Source organism: Dendrobates tinctorius, unplaced genomic scaffold, assembly GCF_039654945.1.
Source record: "Dendrobates tinctorius isolate UK_male_01 unplaced genomic scaffold, ASM3965494v1 ptg000060l, whole genome shotgun sequence".
In the NCBI taxonomy this organism is placed as follows: Eukaryota; Metazoa; Chordata; class Amphibia; order Anura; family Dendrobatidae; genus Dendrobates; species Dendrobates tinctorius.
Window position 1 is genome coordinate 16,639,386 of NW_027361728.1, and position 27,963 is coordinate 16,667,348.

General features: G+C 45.4%; 1 protein-coding gene across 4 annotated transcripts in view; it reads left to right on the forward strand.

Moving 5' to 3' along the window:
• The window catches only part of MCF2L2 (MCF.2 cell line derived transforming sequence-like 2), a 474,009-nt gene that overhangs the window by 182,897 nt on the left and 263,149 nt on the right, over window positions 1-27,963 (forward strand). For all 4 annotated transcript variants that reach the window (XM_073578748.1, XM_073578751.1, XM_073578750.1 and 1 more), the window contains exon 13: window positions 1,450-1,627. In XM_073578748.1, the coding sequence (XP_073434849.1) occupies window positions 1,450-1,627 (178 nt within the window). The remainder of the gene's footprint in view (window positions 1-1,449; window positions 1,628-27,963) is intronic.

Here is a 27,963-nt window from a genome sequence, read left to right on the forward strand (position 1 = left end):
GAAAATTTGGAGTCCTCATACCTATCTAATGATCAGATGGTCCAAGTTAAATTGGCTTGGTTGACACTAATCTAATGTGTACGGACAGTTTTTACCTGTCATTAGATGAGTAATAGGATACAGTCATATGAAATGTTGCTTGTTCACTATCTTTAATTACATGCATCAATAAGACTTCCAAAACCTGCTGATTATATGTATAAGTTTCTTCCTGCAGGCGAGTGTCAGTAAAATAAAAGAGGGCAGGTTGTGGGAACATGGCCCTAAATTGATATCTGCATTAGGCTGCGTTCACACTTTGCTGCCAGTAGTAATTGTGGCAATAAATGCATCATTTTGCTGCATTTTACCGTTGCAAAAAAACGAATCGCGACCACACACTGTGGTCTTACAACCTGTCTCTGTACACGCGCCAGTTGCATTAATAGATCTGTTATTAGGAAATTATCAGGAAGTCAGATAAAAGATTGCACTGGGCGAGTATGGTATCCAGAATTCAGACTGATCGGAGCACTAATTATATGCAGATAAATGAACATTAGACAGCAATATGGACATTATATATTTATATTTATACTTTCTTGAATTAGATCACTCGATGACCAAGAACGTAGGTGTAGTATATTTAACATTAGGTGACCACCTGGATTGAGAGGGAGAAACAGCACCTGGTCATACATGAAGAATTTCTTAAGAGGAAGGTACTGTACAAATGGAAAGTGCTGCAGTGGTAGCTCAGCTGAAGTGCCACCCACCTGAGGCAGGCAATTGTCAATCCAATTGTGATGCAAATCCATGCAGCAATTGGCCATGGCGATGGGTGGAGGTGGGCCAAATGTGAACTGATGTACCCCAAAAGATACTTCTGGAGCTATTTACACACATTAATAAGGAGAAGGCAGGTTGCCACAATTTCTTGAACACTTCTTTTCAATAGGCAGTGAAATTACTCACATTGTTGAAGGAGTTGTGTTTTTTCCTCACTGGCACAGGCACAGTTCAGCATGGACGCTCAGATCACAGAACTGGGTATGCCGCCATAGGGTTTAGCAGCTGGTTTTAATAACATAGGGTATGCTAGCCATCTACATCACTGTATGTCACTCCAGGTTCAGGGGTACAGCAACAAAAAATATATGCTGCATATGTTGAAGAAGTAAGGGGCATGTGGTGTGGGCTGGATCAAAGTTTGCACTTGGGCCATAGGACTGTAGTTGCTTTGAAGGTCTTGTATGTTATATGCAGCATCAAGGTATGTAATATGCCAACTGATTAATATGTTGATGCCTGTAAGGAAAAAAAAAATTAAAAAGTTTAGTAAATGTTTGTGATGCAGCAGGGGTTATGACCTTGATATTGTGCAAAGTAGGGTGACATCCATTTCTTACAGTTTGATATTGTATACCCAAATGCCCCGTACTTTACGTTTCATTTATTCATGACTTCCAGGCATGTGTTCACAAAGTACTACAGAAGCTGGCTGATGTTCAAGAAATGTTTGAGAAGAGGCAAGCAAGCCTGAAGAAGCTGGCAGCCAAACAGACAAGGCCTGTCCAGCCTGTAGCTCCACATCCAGAGTCATCTCCTAAAAGGGCATCTCCGAAAACAACTCGGCCAACATCTCTGGGTAAGATTTTAAAGCTTGTGTGTTCTTTTCTAGTGTCAGGGAAAACATCTGTAAATAGTGAAAGCAGTGAGCAAAAGGTCCAGTGTAGTGCACGGTCACAGCTAGCTAGAGGAGAATTTGAGCCAAAACTAATATTGAGGATTGGGTGTAGGCAGAGATGATCATATAAATAAGAAAAAAAATGATTTTGCTGTCTTCCCTTATTTTCTATTCTTTAGTGGAGAAATTCCATGTCAATAAGGCCATCAGTCGTGGTCTGTGACCTGAAACTTAGGCCAATTGCTAAGTTGAAAAGGTGCTGCCCCTCGCTAATGTACCTAAAGGAGTTGTACCATGAATAACATCTTATTGAGTCAACTAAAGAATGTAATTCTTAACACATTTTGTATTGACACTTTCAAAGATGCTTTGGTGGTGAGGTATTAAACTTATAAACATAAAGGGGTTTTCTGGTCCAAACCAGACTTTTGAATCCTCCCAGCGCATGCACTGTGTGGATTCGCCAATTTCTGACCTAGGACCGGAGGGTATGCATGAGTAAAGGCCCCGTCACACACAGCGATCTCGCTAGCGAGATCGCTAATTTTGTGACGCCACAGCAATCTCCCCAGTGAGATCACTGTGTGTGACGGGGATCAGCGACCGGCCCCCCCGCCGGGTATCGCTGATCGTGCAGCATCGTCCTGGGCCATTTTTTCATCATTGCTCTCCCGCTGGCCAGCGCGCATCGCTGCGTGTGGCAGCGGGAGCCAATGATCAGCGAGGCTCCCAGCGCTCCAAGCAGGCGCTGGGAGCTGGTATCTAAGGTAAATATTGGGTTACTAAGCGGCAAGCGGCACTTAGTTACCCGATGTGTACCTTAGAAACCTGCGTGCTGGCAGCTCCTGGTGCGACCACGCAGGTTTCTAAGGTACACATCGGGTAACTAAGTGGCGTGCGCCGCTTAGTAGCCCGATATTTAACTTAGAGACCAGCGTCCTCGCTGGTGCTGATCGCTGGTGAAGCTGCCTGTTTGGCAGCTCACCAGCGATCATGTAGCGATGCACCAGCGATCCTGACAAGGTCGTATCGTTGTCGGGATCGCTGGTGCATCTTTATGTGTGACGGGGCCTTTATACATTCCCCCGGCCAGTGGGTGCAGCGTCGCTCTTCATAAACTTGTATGGAGCGAGACCACACCCTCTAGTCGGCCAAGCCTACTGTACACCCGCGTTACTAGACAGGACGCTGCTCGCTGTATAGAAGTGTATAAGTCATACATATGGTCCGATCCCGACTCGGAAACTGGCGAATCCCCGCAGTTCACAGTGCGTGCATGGGGGAACTCATAAGTGTGCAGTCACACAGAGTGACTACAGACTTATCGATTTGGACCAGACAACTCCTTTAAAATAGAAGCACAGATTGTTTTAGTTCCCCACTAAATTTTCAGAGATGGATGTGCATGCACCGTTTTTCTGCTCAGCTTCGACAGTGCAAATGGATATCTTCTGGTCTCATGCTCAGAGATTTTCTCCAGATATTTATGGTGCATGTTTATTGAGCAGAGAAAATGCTTAGGATGGCATTCTCCTCCTCTGAGGATGAGGGTGAAGCAGATGATTGTGAAGATTACGGGACCCTATGCACAAGACTGAGTAGGAAAAATGGCGCATGCATTTCCAAGTCTGAACATGGAGCATGGTGGACGTAAGATGGGGGAAGCTGAACCAGCAGGTGGCTCTATAATAAATGTATAAATGCAATATCCTGGCAAAGAAAATGTGTCAAAACAGAGCATGTTTAGATTTAGGTACATTACTTCACTAAAGCCAATGTTACTTGTGAAATAACAAACTTTTAAGCTGCTTAGGCCTCTTTCACACTTCAGTTTTTTACAATCAGTCACAATCCGCCAGGTTTTGAAAAAAACGGATCCGCAATTTTCTTTTGAAGATCCGTTTTTTTCCCCATTGACTTCCATTATTGGCGGATTGTGACGGATTGCCATCCGTTGCATCCTTTTTTTTTGCGGATCCGCCAAAAGTTGCTGTCCGTCACCATCCTCAAAGATTTCAAAACGGAGCTTGCAACGTTTTTTCCTCTGGCGGATCCTCCAGACACTCATTTAACCCAAAATTCTTTCTGGGTGCCGGACAAAAAAAAAAAAAATTCTCTCTCTCTCTCTCTCTCCCCCCCTCTCTCTCTCCCTCTCTCTCTCTCTCCCCCTCCCTCTCCCTCCCTCTCTCTCTCTCTCTCTCTCCCTCCCTCTCTCGCCCTCTCTCTCTCTCTCTCTCTCTCTCTCTCTCTCCTCTCCTCTCTCTCTCCCTCTCTCTCCCTCTCTCTCTCCCTCCCTCTCTCTCTCCCTCTCTCTCTCCCTCTCTCCCTCCCTCTCTCTCTCTCTCTCCTCTCTCTCTCTCTCCCTCCCTCTCTCTCCCTCCCTCCATCTCTCCCTCCCTCCCTCTCTCTCTCTCTCTCTCTCTCCCTCTCTCTCTCCCTCCCTCTCTCTCCCTCTCTCTCTCTCCCTCCCTCTCTCTCTCTCTCTCTCTCTCTCTCTCCTCCCTCTCTCTCTCTCAAATTCAAATAGGCTTTATTGGCAGGACCAAAATACAATTAGTGTTGCCAAAGCAAGAAAAGAAGTGTGGCAGGGGAGTGGATTAGGGTAGTGGGGATGGGGTTTTGGGGGCAAAATTTGGGGAGTGATTGTCAATTTGGAGGTCTTTAGTTCCTCTCATCTTATGACATGTGGTGACATATTGGGCGGCGACCTCCACCATTGATTCTTCTTCCCCCAGTAGGATGCAGAGTTTCCTCTCCTCGTCCATGGATGGGAAGTCTGGGGTATGGGTGGTAAGTTTCTGGAAGTGGGAGTCCCTCACTGCTGAGTATTTGTTGCAGTGCAGCAGGAAATGCACCTCATCTTCCAGAGCCCCCTGCTGGCAGTGCTGGCACAGTCTGTTCTCTCGTGGCTTGTATGTCTGTCGGTGCCGCCCTGTTTCCACCTCTAGATTGTGGGCGCTTAATCTGTATATACTCAGGGTCTGCCTGTCTTTGGGGTGGCGTAGCCTTTCCAGGTATGGAGCCAGTGTGTAGTCCCTCCGCAGTGACCGGTAGATGGTGAGTTTCTGGGAGTTCTCCAATTCACTCTTCCAACCCTCTATGTATTGCATCTTGCAGCTCTCTGAGATCTCTTTTATTTGGGCTTTAGTTAGAGTGTGTTGCTGACTTTGGTTGAGCTGGCTGCCGAGGTTCCTGGCTTGCTCTTGGCTCTGGCTCAGCAGGGCTTTATGATGGTAGGAGCTGGGGTTGCTGTTCTGTATATGCGCCTGGTGTGATAGCGCCCTCTTGTGTATAGTGAGCCATAAGGGGAATCGGCCCAGCTCTGCCCAACAGGCTATGTTTGAGGTGCTGCGATGTACCTGGAGGAGATATTTGCAGAACTCCAGATGGAAGACTTCGGTTGGGCTGGAATCCCACTTTTTCTGGTCTGGATAGGTTGCTGGACCCCATACCTCGCTGCCATATAGCAGTATAGGTGTGATGACGCTGTCGAATATCTTGAGCCAGACTCTCACCGGTGGTTTGAGGAGGTACATTTGTCTTCTGATGGCATAGAAGGTTCTGCATGCTTTCCCTTTCAGGGTCTCTGCTGCTTGCTTGAGGCTTCCGGATTGGCTTAGCTCCAGACCGAGGTAGGTATAGCTGCTTGTCTTCTCTAGCGTGGCACCATTTAGTGTGAGGGAGGAAGTGGAGGTTTCTTTAGAACTCCTCTTTTGAAACACCATGACTTTGGTCTTCTTTTGGTTGATGGGCAGCGCCCATGTGGTGCTGAATGTTTCCAGCACGGCCAAGCTATCTTGGAGGCCTCTCTCTCTCTCCCTCTCTCTCTCTCTCTCCCCCCCTCTCTCTCTCTCTCTCTCCCTCTCTCTCTCTCCCCCCCTCTCTCTCTCTCCCTCTCTCTCACCCCCTCTCTCTCTCTCTCCCTCTCTCTCCCCCTCTCTCTCTCTCTCTCTCTCTCTCTCCCTCTCTCTCTCCCTCTCCCTCCCTCTCTCCCTCCCTCTCTCCCTCCCTCTCTCCCTCCCTCTCTCCCTCCCTCTCTCTCTCTCCCTCCCTCTCTCTCTCTCTCTCTCTCTCTCAAATTCAAATTCAAATAGGCTTTATTGGCAGGACCAAAATACAATTAGTGTTGCCAAAGCAAGAAAAGAAGTGTGGCAGGGGAGTGGATTAGGGTAGTGGGGATGGGGAGTGATTGTCCATTTGGAGGTCTTTAGTTCCTCTCATCTTATGACATGTGGTGACATATTGGGCGGCGACCTCCACCATTGATTCTTCTTCCCCCAGCAGGATGCAGAGTTTCCTCTCCTCGTCCATGGATGGGAAGTCTGGGGTATGGGTGGTAAGTTTCTGGAAGTGGGAGTCCCTCACTGCTGAGTATTTGTTGCAGTGCAGCAGGAAATGCACCTCATCTTCCAGAGCCCCCTGCTGGCAGTGCTGGCACAGTCTGTTCTCTCGTGGCTTGTATGTCTGTCGGTGCCGCCCTGTTTCCACCTCTAGGTTGTGGGCGCTTAATCTGTATATACTCAGGGTCTGCCTGTCTTTGGGGTGGCGTAGCCTTTCCAGGTATGGAGCCAGTGTGTAGTCCCTCCGCAGTGACCGGTAGATGGTGAGCTTCTGGGAGTTCTCCAATTCACTCTTCCAACCCTCTATGTATTGCATCTTGCAGCTCTCTGAGATCTCTTTTATTTGGGCTTTAGTTAGAGTGTGTTGCTGACTTTGGTTGAGCTGGCTGCCGAGGTTCCTGGCTTGCTCTTGGCTCTGGCTCAGCAGTGCTTTATGATGGTAGGAGCTGGGGTTGCTGTTCTGTATATGCGCCTGGTGTGATAGCGCCCTCTTGTGTATAGTGAGCCATAAGGGGAATCGGCCCAGCTCTGCCCGACAGGCTATGTTTGAGGTGCTGCGATGTACCTGGAGGAGATATTTGCAGAACTCCAGATGGAAGACTTCGGTTGGGCTGGAATCCCACTTTTTCTGGTCTGGATAGGTTGCTGGACCCCATACCTCGCTGCCATATAGCAGTATAGGTGTGATGACGCTGTCGAATATCTTGAGCCAGACTCTCACCGGTGGTTTGAGGTGGTACATTTGTCTTCTGATGGCATAGAAGGTTCTGCATGCTTTCCCTTTCAGGGTCTCTGCTGCTTGCTTGAGGCTCCCGGTTTGGCTTAGCTCCAGACCGAGGTAGGTATAGCTGCTTGTCTTCTCTAGCGTGGCACCATTTAGTGTGAGGGAGGAAGTGGAGGTTTCTTTAGAACTCTCTCTCTCTCTCTCTCCCTCTCCCTCTCTCTCCCTCCCTCCCTCCCTCTCTCTCTCCCTCTCTCCCTCCCCCTCTATCTCTCTCCCTCTCTCTCTCCCTCCCTCTCTCTCTCTCTCCCTCTCTCTCTCCCTCCCTCTCTCTCTCTCCCTCCCTCCCTCTCTCTCTCACTCTCTCTCTCCCTCCCTCCCTCCCTCTCTCTCTCTCTCTCCCTCTCTCTCTCTCCCTCTCTCCTTTTCCAGGCTGCGATTCCTTTAAAATTCTTCATTTGTCGGATCCGTCAAAAAAAAAAGGAGGGGTGGTATCCGTTGTCATCAGTACTAAAACGGTTCCGCCATCCGTCCTTTTGGCGGATTTTGACTGATGCAAAAAACTGAAGTGTGAAAGAGGCCTTATAAACACACTTTTTATGTTTTTAAACATTTTTGCAATAATGTCATGATTCACATGTATTTAAATGCAATTTTACCAGCATGTTATATCGTACTTGCTTTTTTTTGTTTAAAGTCCCGCAAATGAGCATATGTGAAAAAAAAAAAACAATGTAGTTAGCCCATGCTGTGGTTTGAAAAAAATGCCTATGGCCACTACACTTTGCAGTGGGTTTCATATTTAATATACATTTTAGTGCAACTTATGATTCCAGCATTTGGGGAAAAAAATATTCTGTAAAATGGTATGTATGAAATCAACCTTAAAATGTTAACCACTTTGGACAACACTGTTTAAAGAGGACCTGTTATGACAAAAGTGGCCAGTTTTTGCTCTTATTTTACTCCTGCAGTTGTCTTGATTATTTTTTTTTTTAGGATAGGGGTCTTTTTATTTCAAGCTATTTTTTATGGTCTTTGCAAAGGGATGTGGCTCCCACAGTAATTACACAGTGAGTTACGCCCCCTTTGTAAACACCATGAAAACTAGCACAAAATAAAAAGGTTCATATCTTTGAACTGTATGACGGATTGTAAAAAAGAAAAAACTGAATACTTAGGCCACAACCACACTGAGTATTTAGTGAGCTTGTAAGCAAAAACCAGGAGTGGGTAAAAAATACAGACGTGGTGACTTGTTTCTATTATACTTTTTCTCTGTTCCACTCCTGGTTTTTGCTTTCAAATACTGATGTAAAATACTGACCAAATACTGAACGTGTGAATGTGGTCTTAGAGGAACAGTGGGAATAAAATAGAGAATGAAAACTGGTTGCTTCTCAACAGGCGACAGGTCCGCTTTAAAACGAAAAGTCATCCAGGCGAATTGCCAAAGGTTATGAATTCTGCCATTATGAAATAGGTTATAAATACTGTATGTCATTTACAGTCAAGCAGTCCATGAAGATATCTACAAAATCTACTACAAAACTTTTGCATCCAAAACCAAGGTGCACATGCATACACACAATAGCTTGGTCAGTCTGGAGACATTGAACCAAGCCCTCTTGTCCCCTGCCATTAATATCAGCACACCATCACTAAGTTCATAACAGCCGGTGCAGTCAATGGACGTGGATTTGGGAATCCTGCAGAGGCTCCATGATGTATGGCGCACTATAGCTAATTTATGCATTATCTATGCTTCTTGCCACAATAAAAGCGCTGAGGACTGACTTACCAAAAATGAAATATGCTTTAAAGTGCAACAATTTGCGTCAACATTTTGTTAAAAAATATTGGTGTAAAATAAACCAACTAATATGCATCACAAGTAGGGAAAAAGCTGTGCTAAATGTATCACCCTGCATTAGCCACTGTAATAAATGTGGTGTAGCCTCATCTTGTTTTAAGGCTTCTGTTGTGCCTCTGTTTTTATCTTCCAGTTGTAATCATTTACTGACATCAAACAGTTGCTGACAGTTCGAAAAAAGTCACAAAGACATGTTCTTCTCTGGTTTGATTTGCAGGCCTAATTCCTCCATTGAATGGGTTAATTAAATAGTTCTGTAAAATAGGTCTTCCTCCATGTGCTGCTAGTTTAAGCCACGGATATGTAAATTAAGCCTTAGGCCATGATCAGGCATTCATTTTTCAAGTACATTTTCTCTGTTTTTCATGAATGTAACATGTGCCTATTAAAGTGTATATGGCAAGTCACATGACTTTATGCAGACTAAGTGGTCTGAGTCGTACATCAATCTCCCCAATATAAGTTGGATAACCTATTGTTTAAATCAGATTTTTGTGATACATGTACACTACCGTTCAAATGTTTAGGGTCACTTAGAAATTTCCTTTTTTTTAAAAAAAAAAACAAGTTTTTTCTAATGAAGCTAACATTAAGTGATTCAGAAATACAGTCTATACATTAATATGGTAAATGACTATTCTAGCTGCAAACATCTGGTTTGTAATGCAATATCTTCATAAGTGTATAGAGGCCCCTTTCCAACAACCATCACGCACTTTGTGTTTCATAACTGTGTAAGAAGGCTAATGGATGGTTAGAATACCCTTGAAAACCCTTGTGCAAGTATGTTAGCACAGCTGAAAACAATTTGGCTGATTAGAGAAGCTATAAACCTGACCTTCCTTTGAGGTAGTTGAGAATCTGGAGCATTACATTTGTTGGTTCCATTAAACTCTCAAAATAGCCAGAAAAAAAGAACTTTCATGTGAAACTCGACAGTCTATTCTTGTTCTTGGAAATGAAGGCTATTCCATGCAAGAAATTGTCAAGGAACTGAAGATTTCCTACAACGGTGTGTGCTACTCCCTTCAGAGGAGAGCACAAACAGGCTCTAACCAGAGAAGAAAGACAAGTGGGAGGCTCCGCTGCACAACTGAGCAACAAGACAAGTACATTAGAGTCTGTAGTTTGAGAAATCGACACCTCACAGGTCCTCAACTGGCAGCTTCATTAAATAGTACATGCAAAACACCAGTGTCAACGTCTACAGTGAAGAGGCGACTCTGGGCTGCTGGCCTTCAAGGCAGAGTGGCAAAGAAAAAGCCATATCTGAGACTGGCTAATAAAATAAAAAGATTAATATGGGAAAAAGAACACAGACATTAGACAGGGGATGATTGGAAAAAAGTGCTATGGACAGACGAATCCAAGTTTGAGGTGTTTGGATCACAGAGAAGAACATTTGTGCGATGACGAACAACTGAAAAGATGCTGGAAGAGTGCCTGATGCCATCTGTCAAGCATGGTGGAGGTAATGTGATGGTCTGGGGTTGCTTTGGTCCTATAAAGTGGGAGATTTGTACAAGGTAAAAGGGATTTTGAATAAGGAAAGCTACAGTTAGGTCCATATATATTTGGACAGAGACAACATTGTTCTAATTTTGGTTCTAGACATTACCACAATGAATTTTAAACAAAACAATTCAGATGCAGTTGAAATTCAGACTTTCAGCTTTCATTTGAGGGTATCCACATTAAAATTCGATGAAGGGTTTAGGAGTTTCAGCTCCTTAACATGTGCCACCCTGTTTTTTAAAGGGACCAAAAGTAATTGGACAGATTAAATAATTGTAAATAAAATGTTCATTTCTAGTACTTGGTTGAAAACCCTTTGTTGGAAATGACTGCCTGAAGTCTTGAACTCATGGACATCACCAGATGCTGTGTTTCCTCCTTTTTGATGCTCTGCCAAGCCTTCACTGCAGTGGTTTTCAGTTGCTGTTTGTTTGTGGGCCTTTCTGTCTGAAGTTTAGTCTTTAACAAGTGAAATGCATGCTCAATTGGGTTGAGATCAGGTGACTGAATTGGCCATTCAAGAATATTCCACTTCTTTGCTTTAATAAACTCCTGGGTTGCTTTGGCTTTATGTTTTGGGTCATTGTCCATCTCTAGTATGAAACGACGACCAATCAGTTTGGCTGCATTTGGCTGGATCTGAGCACACAGTATGGCTCTGAATACCTCAGAATTCATTCGGCTGCTTCTGTCCTATCACATCATCAATAAACACTAGTGACCCAGTGCCACTGGCAGCCATGCATGCCCAAGCCATCACTCTGCCTCCGCCTTGTTTTACAGATGATGTGGTATGCTTTGGATCATAAGCTGTACCACGCCTTTGCCATACTTTTCTCTTTCCATCATTCTGGTAGAGGTTGATCTTGGTTTCATCTGTCCAAAGAATGTTCTTCCAGAACTGTGCTGGCTTTTTTAGATGTTTTTTAGCAAAGTCCAGTCTAGCCTTTTTATTCTTGATGCTTATGAGTGGCTTGCACCGTGCAGTGAACCCTCTGTATTTACTTTCATGCAGTCTTCTCTTTATGGTAGATTTAGATATTGATACGCCTACCTCCTGGAGAGTGTTGTTCACTTGGTTGGCTGTTGTGAAGGGGTTTCTCTTCACCATGGAGATTATTCTGCGATCATCCACCACTGTTGTCTTCCGTGGGCGCCCAGGTCTTTATGCATTGATGAGTTCACCAGTGCTTTCTTTCTTTCTCAGGATGTACCAAACTGTAGATTTTGCCACTCCTAATGTTGTAGCAATTTCTCGGATGGGTTTTTTCTGCTTTTGCAGCTTAGGGATGGCTTTTTTCACCTGCACGGAGAGCTCCTTTGACAGCATGTTTCTGTCATGATCGCAGTGCAGGTTTTGACCTGCACGTCAGGGGTTAATGTCTTGAGCTCAGTGCAGGCTTTGACCTGCACACCTGGGGTTAATTATTGTGGCCTCTCTTTGGTTCAGGCAGAGCTTTTTATTGCCCTGAGATACTCCAATCCCTGTCAGTTATACTTTTGCCTTTGGCCGAGTGTTGTGACCCCTGTGTGCCTGTTCGTTGTCTTATAGCTTGCTTATATGGTTCTGATCCGGTTCTGTCCCCCATTGTGAGTTTGCCTGTTGATTCTGTACTGTATATCTGCTTCTCTGGTTTCTGACTTCTTGGCTACATCTTGACTATCCATTCTGTCTTGCCCTTTGGTAATTGTCGTGCTATCTTGTGCTTTGACCACGGCCTGATCTGGTTTATTTCCCTGTCTATGCCTATTAGTAACTTTGTTCCGTAGTTACCATTCTAGGAGTTTTCCTGCAGCTCCTAACTCTCGGGAGTTTAGGCCACGCCCCAGCAGTCACATGCTTCAGGTCCTGTGGGTCTGAAGCAGGCATCTTCTCTGCTGCTGCCCGCTCCACAGGTATCTCTTAGCACAGGTTGTCTTACTCAGGACACGTGCACTGGCTCAGTGAGCAAGTGCAGTGCGGTGTTCCTGACATTATAACTGACCGTGAACTTTTTTTTTCTTCTCACTTCTGCAGCATGGACCCAATGCATGCCTTATCTGAGCAGGTGAAATGCTTGACTCAGTCGCTGCAGAAGCTAAGTTTGGAACACCAAGCTCTGGCCCAGTCCCAACGGCAGGTTGCGGACTTGGTTCAGGGGGTGCTTTCCGCAGGCTTTCAGCAGGTGGGGAATAGAGATGTCATTTTAGTCCCACCCGAATCCCCGGTTAAGTTACCAGATACGTTTGCTGGTGACAAAAATGAATTTAGAGCGTTTAAAGAGGGCTGTAAGCTCTTTTTCTCCTTGAGACCCCGCTCCTCTGGGGATGAGAAACAGAGGGTGGGGGTGGTTATATCCCTCCTTAGGGGGTCCCCACAAGCCTGGGCATTTTCTCTTTCCTCTTCTGCCCCGGAGAGAATGACTGTGGATGCGTTTTTTGTTTTTTGAGGCCTTAGGGCTTATTTACGATGAGCCAGATAGAGTGCGTTTGGCTAAGGACAAGGTGATGAGTGTCTGTTAGGGGAAGCACTCGGCCGAGTGGTTCTGTTCTGAATTTAGGCGTTGGGCAGCTGAGGTTTCTTGGAGTGATGCCGCCCTTCGGGGGCTGTTCCGTAGAGGCCTGTGTGAATGTCTGAAGGATTCCCTGGCACTCCATCCTCCTCCTGACTCCCTGGAGGATGCCATGACCCAAGCGGTTCGCATGGATCGCAGACTGCGGGCTAGAGGCATTATGCAACTGGAAACATCATTATTCTCCAGTGGAGATGAGACCCGGACTCTTCCTGTGGCTATGGAGGTGAGCGCTGTCACCTGTGAGGAAAAGGAAAGAAGACGCCGCCGGGAGAAGCAGTTGTGCTTCTATTGTGGGGAATCTGGACATTGGAAGAAGGACTGCCCCTCCTGTCCATCATCCTCCAAGGTGGCGGGAAACGACTAGGTCTGGGTAGTAGTCGAGGAGGCTACCCAGACCTTCAGGTATCTTTTTCCTCACTTGCAAAAATTGTGCTTCGGGTGGAACTGGAACTTGGTGATGGTCCTGTTCAGACTACTGCTTTTATTGACTGCGGTTCTGCTGTGAACCTGATTGATACCAAGGTTATGACTCTTAATAAGATAGGGACAGTCAGGCTTCACGATCCTGTTAAACTTGTGGCAATTGACTTGTCCTCTCTTACCCGGGACGGTATCTGTTTCAGGTCTGAACTTTTTTCTCTGAAAGTGGGTTCCACTCATGTGGAAAAACTAAGTTGTCTTGTGCTAGATAACTTGTCTGCAGCACTGGTACTGGGGATGCCTTGGCTTCAATGCCATAATCCTACCATTGATTGCGTGACAGGGGAGATCACTCAATGGGCATGTAAAGATAAGTGTTGTAACCTGGGGCCTTTTGTTAACTCTGTTAAAACCGTATCTGTGTCGTCTGTCGGTCTGGAAGGTATTCGGGAGTACCTGAAGGATTTCGAAGACGTATTTTCCGAAAGTGATGTTGATGCGCTGCCACCACATACATAGACCCTACGATTGTGCCATTGATTTAGTACCCGGAGCCAAGTTACCTAAGGCTCGATTGTTCAATTTGTCCGGGCCTGAGCGCCCAGCCATGAAGGAGTACATAGCTGAGAGTCTCCGCAAAGGGCATATCAGGCCTTCTGTGTCACCCTTGGCAGCAGGATTCTTCTTTGTGAAGAAGAAAGATGGTGGTTTGCGGCCGTGCCTCGACTTTCGGGAACTTAACAAGATAACGGTTAGGAACACTTATCTACTTCCCCTCATCCCAGACCTATGTAACCAGTTATCTGGGGCCCAATGGTTCTCCAAATTAGATCTCCAGGGGGCCTACAACCTGATAAGGGTTCGGAAAGGGGATGAGTGGAAAACTGCGTTCCTCACATCTGAGGGACTCTTTGAAAACCTGGTTATGCCCTTTGGGTTAACTAATGCCCCCGCTATTTTCCAGAACTTTATCAATGTTGTGTTTTCTGACCTGATAGGCCGTTTTGTTGTCAATTATTTGGATGACATTTTGGTGTATTCCCCAGACAGTCAGTCTCACTTACAACATCTACAGACAGTTCTCCAGAGACTCAGGGAGAACCACCTGTTTACTAAATTGGAAAAATGTTTGTTTTTTGTACAGGAACTGTCTTTTTTGGGGCTCATTGTATCTTGTGAGGGGTTTCGTATGGACCCTAAGAAGGTGCTGGCAATCGCAGACTGGGTTCAGCCTCATGATCTCAAGGGGCTCCAGCGCTTCTTGGGATTTGCAAACAATTACCGGAGATTCATTAAAGGTTTCTCTCAAGTGGTTAAACCACTCACAGATCTTACCCAGAATGGGGCTGATGTAAAAAATTGGTCGGAACTCGCTAAGGAGTCCTTCTCAGCTGTTAAGAAATGTTTCATGTCCACCCCGGTGTTGGTCCAGCCAGACCCGTCCAAACCATTTATTGTGGAGGTGGATGCTTCTGAAGTAGGGGTGGGGGCAGTGTTGTCCCAAGGTCCGGCCACCCTTACTAATCTCAAACCCTGTGCCTTCTTCTCCAAGAAGTTCTCATCCGCCAAGAGAAATTATGATGTTGGCAATAGAGAACTTCTTGCGGTCAAGCTGGCATTCGAAGAATGGAGGCACTTTTTGGAAGGGGCGGCTCACCCTATCACTGTTATCACGGATCACAAAAATTTGGCATACCTTGAATCTGCTAAGAGGCTTACTCCTAGACAAGCCCGTTGGTCACTTTTTTTTTCACGCTTTCAGTTCTCCATTACTTTTCGACCAGGGTCCAAAAATGTTAAAGCAAATGCCCTGTCCAGAAGTTTTGACCCGGTGTCTCCCCCCGAGCCGCCGTCCTCCATTGTTCCCCCAGTGGTGGTAGTGACGGGGGTCTCATCAGAGTTGGAACAAGAAATTTTGTGGGCTCAGTTCCTAGCTCCGATGACCAGGCCAGGGGATAAATTGTTTTTTCCGGATTTATTGCGGCCTAGACTTCTGCAGGAGTTTCATGAGTCTAGGCTGAGTGCTCATCCCGGTATCACGGCCACTAGAGAGGCAGTAGCCAGGATTTTTTGGTGGCCTTCACTGGGGTCCGATGTCAAGAAATTCATTGCTGCTTCAGGAGTTTGTGCCCATTCCAAAAGGTCGCATAACCGGCCGGCTGGGGAACTCATACCTTTACCGGTTCCTGATAGGCCATGGACTCCTCTCTCCATGGATTTTATTACCGGTGTTCCACCTTCCAGGGGCAATACCGTGATCTGGTGGTGGTGGATAGGTTTTCAAAACAGGCCCATTTCATTCCCTTGGCAGCACTACCCTCAGCAGAAACATTGTCAAGGTTGTTCGTGCAGCATGTGGTCCGATTGCATGGGGTACCCCTAAATGTGGTGTCTGACAGGTGTGCAGTTTGTGGCCAAATTTTGGAGGGCATTCTGTTTGAAATTGGGCATCTCACTCTCCTTCTCGTCGGCATATCACCCGGAGAGTAATGGTCAGACGGAACGCACCAATCAATCCCTGGAACAAATTCTCAGGTGTCTGACCTCCGCCAGACAGGAGGATTGGTGTGATGCGTTACCGTTGGCGGAATTCGCGTTTAACAACCGGGTGAGTCAGACCACCAACATGTCCCCATTCCTAATCAATTATGGGTTTAATCCTCATTTTGGGGAGTTTTCACGGGTGGATTCTGGTTGTCCAGGGGAAGAGGGGTCCGTTCAACGGTTAAAAAACCTCTGGGCTGAAGTCCAGCGTAATATCTCTCGGGCCCAGGGGACGTACAAATATTTTGCTGACAAAAAGAGGGCCCCGGGACACATGTTTCAGGTGGGGGAGAAGGTTTGGCTTTCCACACGTAACATCAACTTGAAGGTACCGTCAGCTAAATTGGGACCAAAGTTCATTGGTCCGTACGAGATTGTGGAGATAGTCAACCCGGTGGCATATAGGTTGCATCTCCCTGCCTCCTTAAAGATATCCAATGTGTTCCATAAATCGCTGTTGAAACCCGTGGGGTCTGTCAAGGAGGACTCCGAGTCTGTTGTTCCTCCAGTGTTGGTGGAGGGTCACTTGGAGTATGAGATTGGACATATTGTGGACTGTCGGCGGGTGCGCCGCTCTTTGCAGTACCTGGTCCACTGGAAGGGATATGGACTGGAGGATCACTTGTGGATCCCTGCTCACTCTGTACATGCAGATCGCCTGGTTCGGGCTTTCCATGCCAAGTACCCAGGGAAGCCTGGGGGTCCAGAGGCCCCCCGTTGAGAGGGGGGTACTGTCATGATCCCAGTGCAGGTTTTGACCTGCACGTCAGGGGTTAATGTCTTGAGCTCAGTGCAGGCTTTGACCTGCACACCTGGGGTTAATTATTGTGGCCTCTCTTTGGTTCAGGCAGAGCTTTTTATTGCCCTGAGATACTCCAATCCCTGTCAGTTATACTTTTGCCTTTGGCCGAGTGTTGTGACCCCTGTGTGCCTGTTCGTTGTCTTATAGCTTGCTTATATGGTTCTTATATGGTTCTGCTCTGGTTCTGTCCCCCGTTGTGAGTTTGCCTGTTGATTCTGTACTGTATATCTGCTTCTCTGGTTTCTGACTTCTTGGCTACGTCTTGACTATCCGTTCTGTCTTGCCCTTTGGTAATTGTCGTGCTATCTTGTGCTTTGACCCCGGCCTGATCTGGTTTATTTCCCTGTCTATGCCTATTAGTAACGTTGTTCCGTAGTTACCATTCTAGGAGTTTTCTTGCAGCTCCTATCTCTCGGGAGTTTAGACCACGCCCCCAGCAGTCACATGCTTCAGGTCCTGTGGGTCTGAAGCAGGCATCTTCTCTGTTGCTGCCCGCTCCACAGGTATCTCTGAGCACAGGTTGTCTTACCCAGGACACGCGCATTGGCTCAGTGAGCAAGTGCAGTACGGTGTTCCTGACAGTTTCCTTCACATCAAAACCTTCCAAATGCAAGCACCACACCTTAAATCAACTCCAGGCCTTTTATCTGCTTAATTGAGAATGACGTAACGAAGGGATTACCCACACCTGTCCATGAAATAGCCTTGGAGTCAATTGTCCAATTACTTTTGGTCCCTTTAAAAACAGGGTGGCACATGTTAAGGAGCTGAAACTCCTAAACCCTTCATCCAATTTTAAGGTGGATACCCTCAAATGAAAGCTGAAACTCTGACCTTCAACTGCATCTGAATTGTTTTGTTTAAAATTCATTGTGGTAATGTCTAGAACCAAAATTAAAAAATGTTGTCTCTGTCCAAATATATATGGACCTAACTGTATCACCCCATTTTGCAATGCCATGCCTGTGGACAAAGCTTGATTGGAGCCAATTTCATCCTACAACAGGACAGTGACCCAAAGCACACCTCCAAATTATGCAAGAACTATTTAGGGAAGAAGCAGGCAGCTGGTATTCTATCTGTAATGGAGTGGCCAGCGCAGTCACCAAAACTCAACCCCATTGAGCTGTTGTGGGAGCGGCTTGACCGTATAGTACGCAAAAAAGTGCCTATCAAGCCAAACCAACTTGTGGGAGGGGCTTCTGGAAACATGGGGTGAAATTTCTCCAGATTACTGAATTAACTGCTAGAATGCCAAAGGCCTGCAATGCTGTAATTGCTGCAAAGAGAGCATTCTTTGACGAAAGGAATGTTTGAAGGAGAAAATTATTATTTCAAATAAAAATCTTTTTTTCGAACCTTGTCAATGTCTGGACTTGATTTTAAATTCTTTTGACAACTCATTTGATTAATAAAAGTATGAGTTTTCATGGAAAACACAAAATTGTCTGGGTGACCCCAAAATTTTGACCGGTAGTGTATTTTTACAAAATATTCAGCAGGTTTTTTTTTTTCATATCACAATATTTTTTAAAAGCAAATATATAATAATTCTCACACTGGCCTTTAGTGCTAATTTACACTGATTCTTCCTGTCCTTTCAGGAAGAGTTTTCAGCACAGCTCCTTATCATAGACAAGATTACAATGGCTGGTAACTCCTCTATACACAGTTGGTAACACAAGATCAACCATTCCCTGTAGACTATCTCATGTCTTTCCTTGCTCCCCTCCCTTCACCATGCCCTTTCCACCCGCTCAATACAAAAGCTGGTGTCCGTGTCTCACCATTGTGTCTATGTACATTTGTTGTTTCCTGATGTAAAAGGTAGATGTAGTCTAAAGAAGCCATCTATTTAAACAATATTTCATTTTCTAATGATCAATTCCCTTTAACAATGCAAGCTATGGAGTGGCCTCAACATGTGTACCCTGCCTTAGCCATTATTATTCTACGAGCGTTATCTATATTCCATCAAGAAACAAAACAATACATTTAGAATTGTATACAGGACTACATTATATGTAAATACTTGTCTGTAATTACCGGTAAGCTGTTAACAGCATTTTTATTGGCGATTGTCAATTATCAGCTTGTAAAAATGGGCCTTTATGTGATTGATTTTTAGCATGCTCAAGTTTAGCCTTTAATCCTTTTATCCAGGGAAATACCAAGAAATACATCCAGTGAAGCCACCTGCAACTAGCAGCCAGCGTCAAGTAGCGAGAAATCCTTCCTATCTACAGAATGATTCCTTCTGTATCAGTATTTGTCTGAAACTGAATTCTTAAGTGTCCTAATATTATTGTGAACTACTTATAACGGGTGCGAGTTTAATGCAGCAGTGACTGACAGCTTGATTTAGGTTCCCATCACACTAAACGATGCACCAGCGATCCCGACAACGATACGACCTTGTCAGATCGCTGTTGCCTCGCTGCATGATCGCTGGTGGGCTGTCAAACAGGCAGATTTCACCAGCGATCAGGACCAGCGAGGACGCTGGTATCCCAGGTAAATATCGGGTAACTAAGTGAGCGCGTCGCTTAGTTACCCACTGTGTACCTTGGATACCTGCGTGCTCGGAGCTGGTATCCAAGGTAAATATCGGGTAACTAAGCACACGCGTCACTTAGTTACCCGCTGTGTACCTTGGATACCAGCTCCCAGCGCGAGCACGCAGGTATCCAAGGTACACAGCGGATAACTAAGCGACGCGCGCGCTTAGTTACCCGATATTTACCTTGGATACCAGCTCCCAGCGTCTGCTTACAGGGCTGGGAGCTCGCTGATCGTTGGTTTCCCGCTGCCACACGCAGCGATGCGTGCTAGCCAGCAACAGACCAACGATCAAAAAATGGCCCAGGACATTCCTGCACGATCAGCGATACCCGGCGGGGGGGCCGGTCACTGATGCTTGTCACACACAGCGAGATCGCTGGCGAGATCGCTGATGCATCACAAAATCAGTGATCTCACTAGTGACCTCACTGTGTGTGACGGGGCCTTTACTTGGCAGCTTATTCTTATCTGGATTTAGATAAGACATGGCTGAAGGTGAACCCTGAAAGAAACCTCCAAGACATCGCACACTATATAAGAAACCTTCCCGGCATAGCATAGTATATAAGAAACCTCCCCGGCATAGCACAGTATATAAGAAACCTCCCCGCAGGGCCGGCGTTTGGGACAGGCAGACAAGGCAGTTGCCTGGGGCCTCCACCCACAAAGGGGGCCTTCTGTGTCTGCAGTCCCTTTATGAAGTGCCCAGAGGGTGTACAGCATTCCTTAAGCCCCCGTCTCACATAGCGAGATCGCTGTTGCGTCACCGATTTTGTGATGCAATAGCGATCTCGCCTGCGATCTCGCTACGTGTGACACATAGCGGCAACCGGGTCCCTGCTGCGATGTCGCTGATCGTGCTGGAATGTCCTGGGCCATTATTTGATCGCTGGTGTCCCGCTGGCAGCATGCATTGCTGTGTTTGACAGGGACAACGACGAACGACCTCAATACTACAGGCCATGAGAGACAGTGTCCCAACGACTGTCGTATTGTTCTGTATTGCTGCTGCGTCGCTGTTGAGATCTGACTGTTTGACGTCTCACCAGCGACCTCGTAGCGACGCACCAGCAATCCCTACCAGGTTGCATTGTTGTTGTGATAGCTGGTGCGTCGCCAAGTGTGACAGTACCCTTACAGTGAATAACGCTGTGCATCTTCTGCAGTCCTTGATCATCTCTCAAACCCCCCTCCATTCCCCTTCTATCTCCCCTGCAGTGTCAGGCTAGAAGCAGAGATCAGACCTGGGTCAGGACACATCTGCAGCCCTGTGTGTGTGTGTCACCTCCTCCTCATCATGGCTGCTCCTATATCACTATAAATGATCAAGGTTTGAGTCTGCACACTTCAATAGAGCGGTACTTAAGTGGAAAAATAAAGTCTATATTGTAGAACAACCTCAAGCACTCATAAAGTCCAATTTAATAACAAGACTATTCAGCACTGATGCTCCGGGGATCTCCGCCAGTCTCAGCACTAGGCTGCAGTGGTCTTGTGACTTCACCTTATATTATAGCTGCAAAGTGAATAATAACCATCAGGAACCCCGAACCATCGGCCACAGAGCCAGAGGGGATTTAGCAGAGTAGTTTGGGGGACATGTAGGACTTCTTTTTAATCGCTTTTTATTCTGCTGTTTGTGAGGTAGGATAAAGCAATTCTGCTAATGTTTTCTATTATGTGACTGTACAGCCCCCTTCACACGACCTATCATGATTTTCACAGATGCCACGTGTCCCCTATTTGACCTTTGGTGCTGCACTCATGTCCGTGTTTTCCCAGCAGCAGTCTCTATGGGTCCGTGTAAACATACCGTCCATGTGCCGTCCGTGTGCCATCTGTGTTTAAAATGGAAAGTATATGAGAAGCTTTGTAATTTCATTTCCATTATCCATACCGGAAATACACGGATGGCACATGGACGGCACACGGATTGAAAACACTGGTGACATGGTGTAACATGTACACGTTTTATATGGACATGGGGGCCCCACTTTGAATTTTGTCAAGGGCCCCAATTTGTCTAAAACCGGCCCTGCCTCCCCGGCATAGCATAGTATATAAGAAACCTCCCCGGCATAGCATAGTATATACGAAACTTCCAGATATAGCATAGTATATAATCAACCTCCCAGGCATAGCATAGTATTTAAGAAACCTCCCCGGCATAGCATAGTATATAAGAAACCTCCCCGGCATAGCATAGTATATACGAAACCTTCCAGACATAGCATAGTATATAATCAACCTCCCCGGCATAGCATAGTATAATATAGCATAGTGTATAAGAAACCTCCCGCGGCATAGTATAAACAATGATCAACCGTGTAAATCATCTCACTAGTAACTTTACTCTGCAAATACCAAGCTACCAGCAATAAACTTATGTCTATTATTCTTTCCCAGCTGGAATAGGGCTTATTGGCGGTCAGACAACATTATACTAATTATTCTACATTGTTTATCTTCTGACTATAATCAGCCCAAACTCACCATTTACAAATGTCCTAGTGTGTTCTAATGAGCAAATACTGGACTATTTCAAATATATTATTACATGCTGTAGAAGGCGTGCCCCCCCAGGTACCTGGATCCAGCAGTCAGACACCACCGCTGCTGCTGCTCTTTCATATGGTGGACTACACTTCTCTCATACCCCAAGATCGGACAACAGAGCAGGTGGAGGCGTTGGTTTGCTCCTATCCCTCAAGTACCCTCACTTGTCTTCCCTTCTTTTGAGGTCCATGCTGTCAGACTCTACATCCCCTTCTCCATGCGAGTGATGGTGGTGTATCGTCCTCCGGGCCCCTCCCATGATTTTATGGATCACTTTGCCACCTGGCTTCCACACTATCTCTCCTGTGACATCCCCACCCTCATCATGGGAGACTTCAACATTCCCATTGCCTTTCCCCTCTCAACATCTGCTTCTCACCTTTTATCTCTAACCTCCTCTTTCGGCCTCTCGCAGCATACTAATTCCCCCACGCATGAAGACGGAAACTCCCTCGACTTGGTCTTCTCCTGGCTTTGCTCAGTGGATGATTTCACAAACTCCCCTCTCCCACTCTCTGACCACAACCTTCTATCATTCTCTATCAAGAACTGCCATCCTGCCCAGGCCACCCCCACTTTCCACACTTTTAGAAGCATACAGGCCATTAACACCCAGAAACTTATGAAGAACTTGCAGTCATCATTGGCCCCTATCTCCTCCCTCTCATGTCCTGATTCTGCACTGAAGCATTACAGTGAAACACTTCAAAGTGCCCTGGATGAAACTGCACCTCCTATACATAGAACAACTAGGCACAGATGGCGACAACCCTGGCACACGCTGCGAACACTCTTCCTACAGTGGTGCTCCAGGTGCACCGAATGTCTGTGGGGAAAATCCAATCTACCTGAAGATTTCATCCATTATAAATTTATGCTTAAAACATACAACACTGCCCTTCACCTCTCAAAACAAACCTATTTCAACACCCTCATCACCTCACTATCAAATAACCCGAAACATCTCTTTGACACTTTTCTTTCCCTCCTTAACCCAAGAGTGCAGGCCCCAACCACGGATCTCCATGCTGACGATCTGGCTAATTATTTCAAAGAAAAAATTGACCATATCCGACAGGAAATTATCTCCCAATCACCTCATACCATGCACTGTCCTCCCTCCCCCACTGCATCTAGATCACTCTCTGATTTTGAACCAGTCACAGAAGATGAAGTAATCAGGCTCCTTGCATCTTCTCACCCTACCACTTGCACCAGTGACCCCATCCCATCACATCTCCTCCAGTCCCTTTCCCCTGCTGTCACCACTCACCTAACAAAAAATATTCAACCTCTCACTCTCTTCTGGTATCTTTCCTTCCTCATTTAAGCATGCCATCATACAGCCATTACTTAAAAAACCATCCCTTGACCAAAACTGTGCCGTGAACTATAGACCTGTCTCTAATCTTCCCTTCATCTCTAAACTCCTGGAACGCCTGGTCCACACCCGTCTTATCCGCTATCTCTCAGATAACTATCTCCTCGACCCTCTCCAATCTGGTTTCCGCTCTTTACACTCTACTGAAACTGCCCTCACCAAAGTCTCTAATGATCTTCTAACAGCTGAAGCTAATGGTCACTACTCCATGCTAATTCTCTTGGATCTCTCTGCAGCATTCGATACTGTGGATCATTAGCTCCTCCTCACTATGCTCCATTCCATTGGCCTCAAGGACACCGTTCTCTCTTGGTTCTCCTCCTATCTCTCTGACCGCTCCTTTACTGTATTTTTTCCTGGCTCCTCCTCCTCTCATCTTCCCCTTACTGTTGGGGTTCCTCAAGGATCGGTTCTAGGCCCCCTCCTCTTCTCTTTGTATACTGCCCCTATTGGTCAAGCAATTAGTAGATTTGGGTTCCAGTACCATCCCTATGCCGATGACACCCAATTATACACTTCTTCTCCTGATATCACGCCTGCCTTTTTGGAAAACACCAGTGATTGTCTTACTGCTGTCTCTAACATCTATCTGAAACTTAACCTGTCAAAAACTGAACTCCTTGTGTTTCCTCCCTCTATTAACCTACCTATGCCCGACATTGCCATTTCCTTGTGTGGTTCCACCATTACTCCCCAGCAACATGCCCGCTGTCTTGGGGTCATACTTGATTCAGCGCTTTCATTCACCCCCCACATCCGATCATTGGCTCGCTCTTGTTATCTGCACCTCAAAAACATTTCTAGAATTCGACCCTTTCAGACTTTTGACTTATTCATTCTCGCCTGGACTATTGTAACTCTCTACTAATCGGTCTCCCTCTTAACAAACTCTCCCCTCTCCAATCTGTCCTAAATGCAGCAGCTAGGATCATATTCCTCACCAATCGTTATACTGATGCCTCTACCTTGTGCCAGTCCTTACACTGGCTACCCATCCACTCCAGAATTCAGTATAAACTTATTATCCTCACCCACAAAGCCCTCCATGGCTCAGCACCACCCTACATCTCCTCCCTCGTCTCAGCCTACCACCCTACCCCTGCCCTCCGTTCTGCTAATGACCTGAGGTTAACATCCTCATTAATCAGAACCTCCCACTCCCTTCTTCAAGACTTTTCACGAGCCGCGCCAATTCTTTGGAATGTACTACCCAGGCTAGTACAATTAATCCCCAAACCCCACAGTTTTAAGCGTGCCTTAAAAACTCATTTGTTCAGACTGGCCTATCGCCTCAACGCATTAATGTAAATATCCCTGTGTGGCTCATTTCTAAATTATTTACCATAACCAGGTTCCTCGCATCATGTTCTCACATGCTTTTTGCATTTAATAGCCCTCTGTGTCTGTACTGTTACATATTTAGACTGCTAACTGGTTCATGCAGCAACAGGAACACCCGATTCATACACTAGGGAAGGTCCAAACCATAAAAACAATAAAAGCAATTGTTACCATCCACCTTTCGTGTCTCCCCTTTTCCCTTATAGATTGTAAGCTTGCGAGCAGGGCCCTCATTCCTCTTGGTATCTGTTTTGATCTATGTGTTTATTGGTATGCTACAGTTGTGGCTAAAAGTATTGACACCCCTGCAATTCTAACATAGTAACATAGTAATTAAGGTTGAAGGGAGACTTTAAGTCCATCTAGTTCAACCCATATCCTATCCTAACTTGCCCTAACATGTTGATCCAGAGGAAGGCAAAAAAAACCCATGTGGCAACAGTAAGCTTCACATTGGGGAAAAAAATTCCTTCCCGACTCCACATACGGCAATCAGACTAGCTCCCTGGATCAACGCAATATTAAGGAGACTAGTGTATATACCCTGTAATATTATACTTTTCAAGAAAGGCATCCAGTCCCTTCTTAAATTTTAGTAGTGAATCACTCATTACAACATCATATGGCAGAGAGTTCCATAGTCTCACTGCTCTTACAGTAAAGAATCCGCGTCTGTGAGTATGCTTAAACCTTCTTTCCTCCAGACGTAGAGGATGCCCCCTTGTCCCCGTCACAGGTCTAAGAGTAAAAAGATCATTAGAAAGGTCTTTGTATTGTCCCCACATATATTTATACATTGTAATAAGATCACCCCTAAGCCTTCGATTCTCCAAACTAAATAACCCCAAGTGTAATAACCTGTCTTGGTATTGCAGACCCCCTAGTTCCCTAATAACCTTGGTCGCTCTTCTCTGCACCCGCTCCAGTTCAGCTATGTCTTTCTTATACACCGGAGACCAGAACTGTACACAGTATTCTAAGTGTGGTCGCACTAGTGACTTATATAGAGGTAAAATTATGTTCTCCTCATGAGCATCTATGCCTCTTTTAATGCATCCCATTATTTTATTTGCCTTTGCAGCAGCTGCTTGACTCTGGCCACTAAATGTGAGTTTGTCGTCCACCCATACACCCAGGTCTTTTTCAGTGACTGTTTTGCCCAGTGTTTTACAATTAAGCACATAATTATACAACTTGTTCGTTCTACCCAAGTGCATGACCTTACATTTATCCCCATTAAAGCTCATTTGCCATTTATCAGCCCAAGCTTCTAGTTTACATAAATCCTCCTGTAATATAAAATTGTCCTCCTCTTTATTAATTACCCTGCAGAGTTTAGTGTCATCTGCAAATATTGAAATTCTACTCTCTATGCCCCCTACAAGGTCATTAATAAATATGTTAAAAAGAAGCGGGCCCAAAACTGACCCCTGTGGTACCCCACTGCTAACCGTGACCCAGTCCGAGTGTGCTCCATTAATAACCACCCTTTGTTTCCTATCCCTGAGCCAGCTCTTAACCCACCTACACATATTTTCCCCTATCCCCATTGTTCTCATTTTATGTATCAACCTTTTGTGTGGCACCGTATCAAAAGCTTTTGAAAAGTCCATGTACACCACGTGTACCTGTATCTGTCAGATAATACTCAGTTTCTTCCTGAAAATGATTGCAAACACAAATTCTTTGGTATTATTATCTTCATTTAATTTGTCTTAAATGAAAAAACACAAAAAGAATTGTCCTAAAGCCAAATTGGATATAATTCCACACCAAACATAAAAAAGAGGGTGGACAAAAGTATTGGCACTGTTCGAAAAATCATGTGATGCTTCCCTAATTTGTGTAATTAACAGCACCTGTAACTTACCTGTGGCACCTAACAGGTGTTGGTAATAACTAAATCACACTTGCAGCCAGTTGACATGGATTAAAGTTAACTCAACCTCTGTCCTGTGTCCTTGTGTGTACCACGTTGAGCATGGAGAAAAGAAAGAAGACCAAAGAACTGTCTGAGGACATGAGAAACCAAATTGTGAGGAAGCATGAGCAATCTCAAGGCTACAAGTCCATCTCCAAAGACCTGAATGTTCCTGTGTCTACCGTGCGCAGTGTCATCAAGAAGTTTAAACTTGGCACTGTGGCTAACCTCCCTAGATGTGAATGGAAAAGAAAAATTGACAAGAGATTTCAACGCAAGATTGTGCGGATGTTGGATAAAGAACCTCGACTAACATCCAAACAAGTTCAAGCTGCCCTGCAGTCCGAGGGTACAACAGTGTCAACCCGTACTATCCGTCGGCGTCTGAATAAAAAGGGAGTGTATGCTAGGAGACCCAGGAAGACTCCACTTCTTACCCCGAGACATAAAAAAGCCAGGCTGGAGTTTGCCAAAACTTACCTGAAAAAGCCTAAAACGTTTTGGAAAAATGTTCTCTGGTCAGATGAGACAAAAGTAGAGCTTTTTGGGCAAAGGCATCAACATAGAGTTTACAGGAGAAAAAAAGAGGCATTCAAAGAAAAAAACACGGTCCCTATAGTCAAACATGGCGGAGGTTCCCTGATGTTTTAGGGTTGCTTTGCTGCCTCTGGCACTGGACTGCTTGACCGTGTGCATGGCATTATGAAGTCTGAAGACTACCAACAAATTTTGCAGCATAATGTAGGGCCCAGTGTGAGAAAGCTGGGTTTCCCTCAGAGGTCATGGGTCTTCCAGCAGGACAATGACCCAAAACACACTTCAAAAAGCACTAGAAAATGGTTTGAGAGAAAGCACTGGAGACTTCTAAGGTGGCCAGCAATGAGTCCAGACCTGAATCCCATAGAACACCTGTGGAGAGATCTAAAAATGGCAGTTTGGAGAAGGCACCCTTCAAATATCAGGGACCTGGAGCAGTTTGCCAAAGAAGAATGGTCTAAACTTCCAGCAGAGCATTGTAAGAAACTCATTGATGGTTACCGGAAGTGGTTGGTCGCAGTTATTTTGGCTAAAGGTTGTGCAACCAAGTATTAGGCTGAGAGTGCCAATACTTTTGTCTGGCCCATTTTTGGAGTTTTGTGTGAAATGATCAAGGTTTTGCTTTTTGGTTCATTCTCTTTTGTGTTTTTTCATTTAAGACAAATTAAATGAAGATAATAATACCAAAGAATTTGTGTTTGCAATCATTTTCAGGAAGAAACGGAGTATTATCTGACAGAATTGCAGGGGTGTCAATACTTTTGGCCACAACTGTATGCTGTAATGTCTATTGTCTGTACAAGTCCCCTCTATAATGTAAAGTGCTGCGGAATATGTTGGCACTATAGAAATAAAATTATTATTATTACCTGATGTATCAGGGGCATGTCACATGATCCCCTTTGATAGATCATGTGATAGGTCATGTGAATAACACACGTGCTCTGGGACACATCCGTATATGTAAAACGTCAGATAGTGGTGCACATACGCGCAGCACAAATTTTTCCCTTATGTATAGCTCTATACTGTACATAACATAGCGCTAAATAAAATAGAGCGGGGTGGAAGATTCTTTTTCCCAAGGGGCCACATTAGAGCCAATGACTATTGTGGAGGCTGAACCAATAAGCTGAAATTAATTTTGCTGAATATTAATATAATGTAAAAAACAATTATTAATAATTGTATGACTTAATATTGAACAGAATTAAGTATGCTGACGTCCC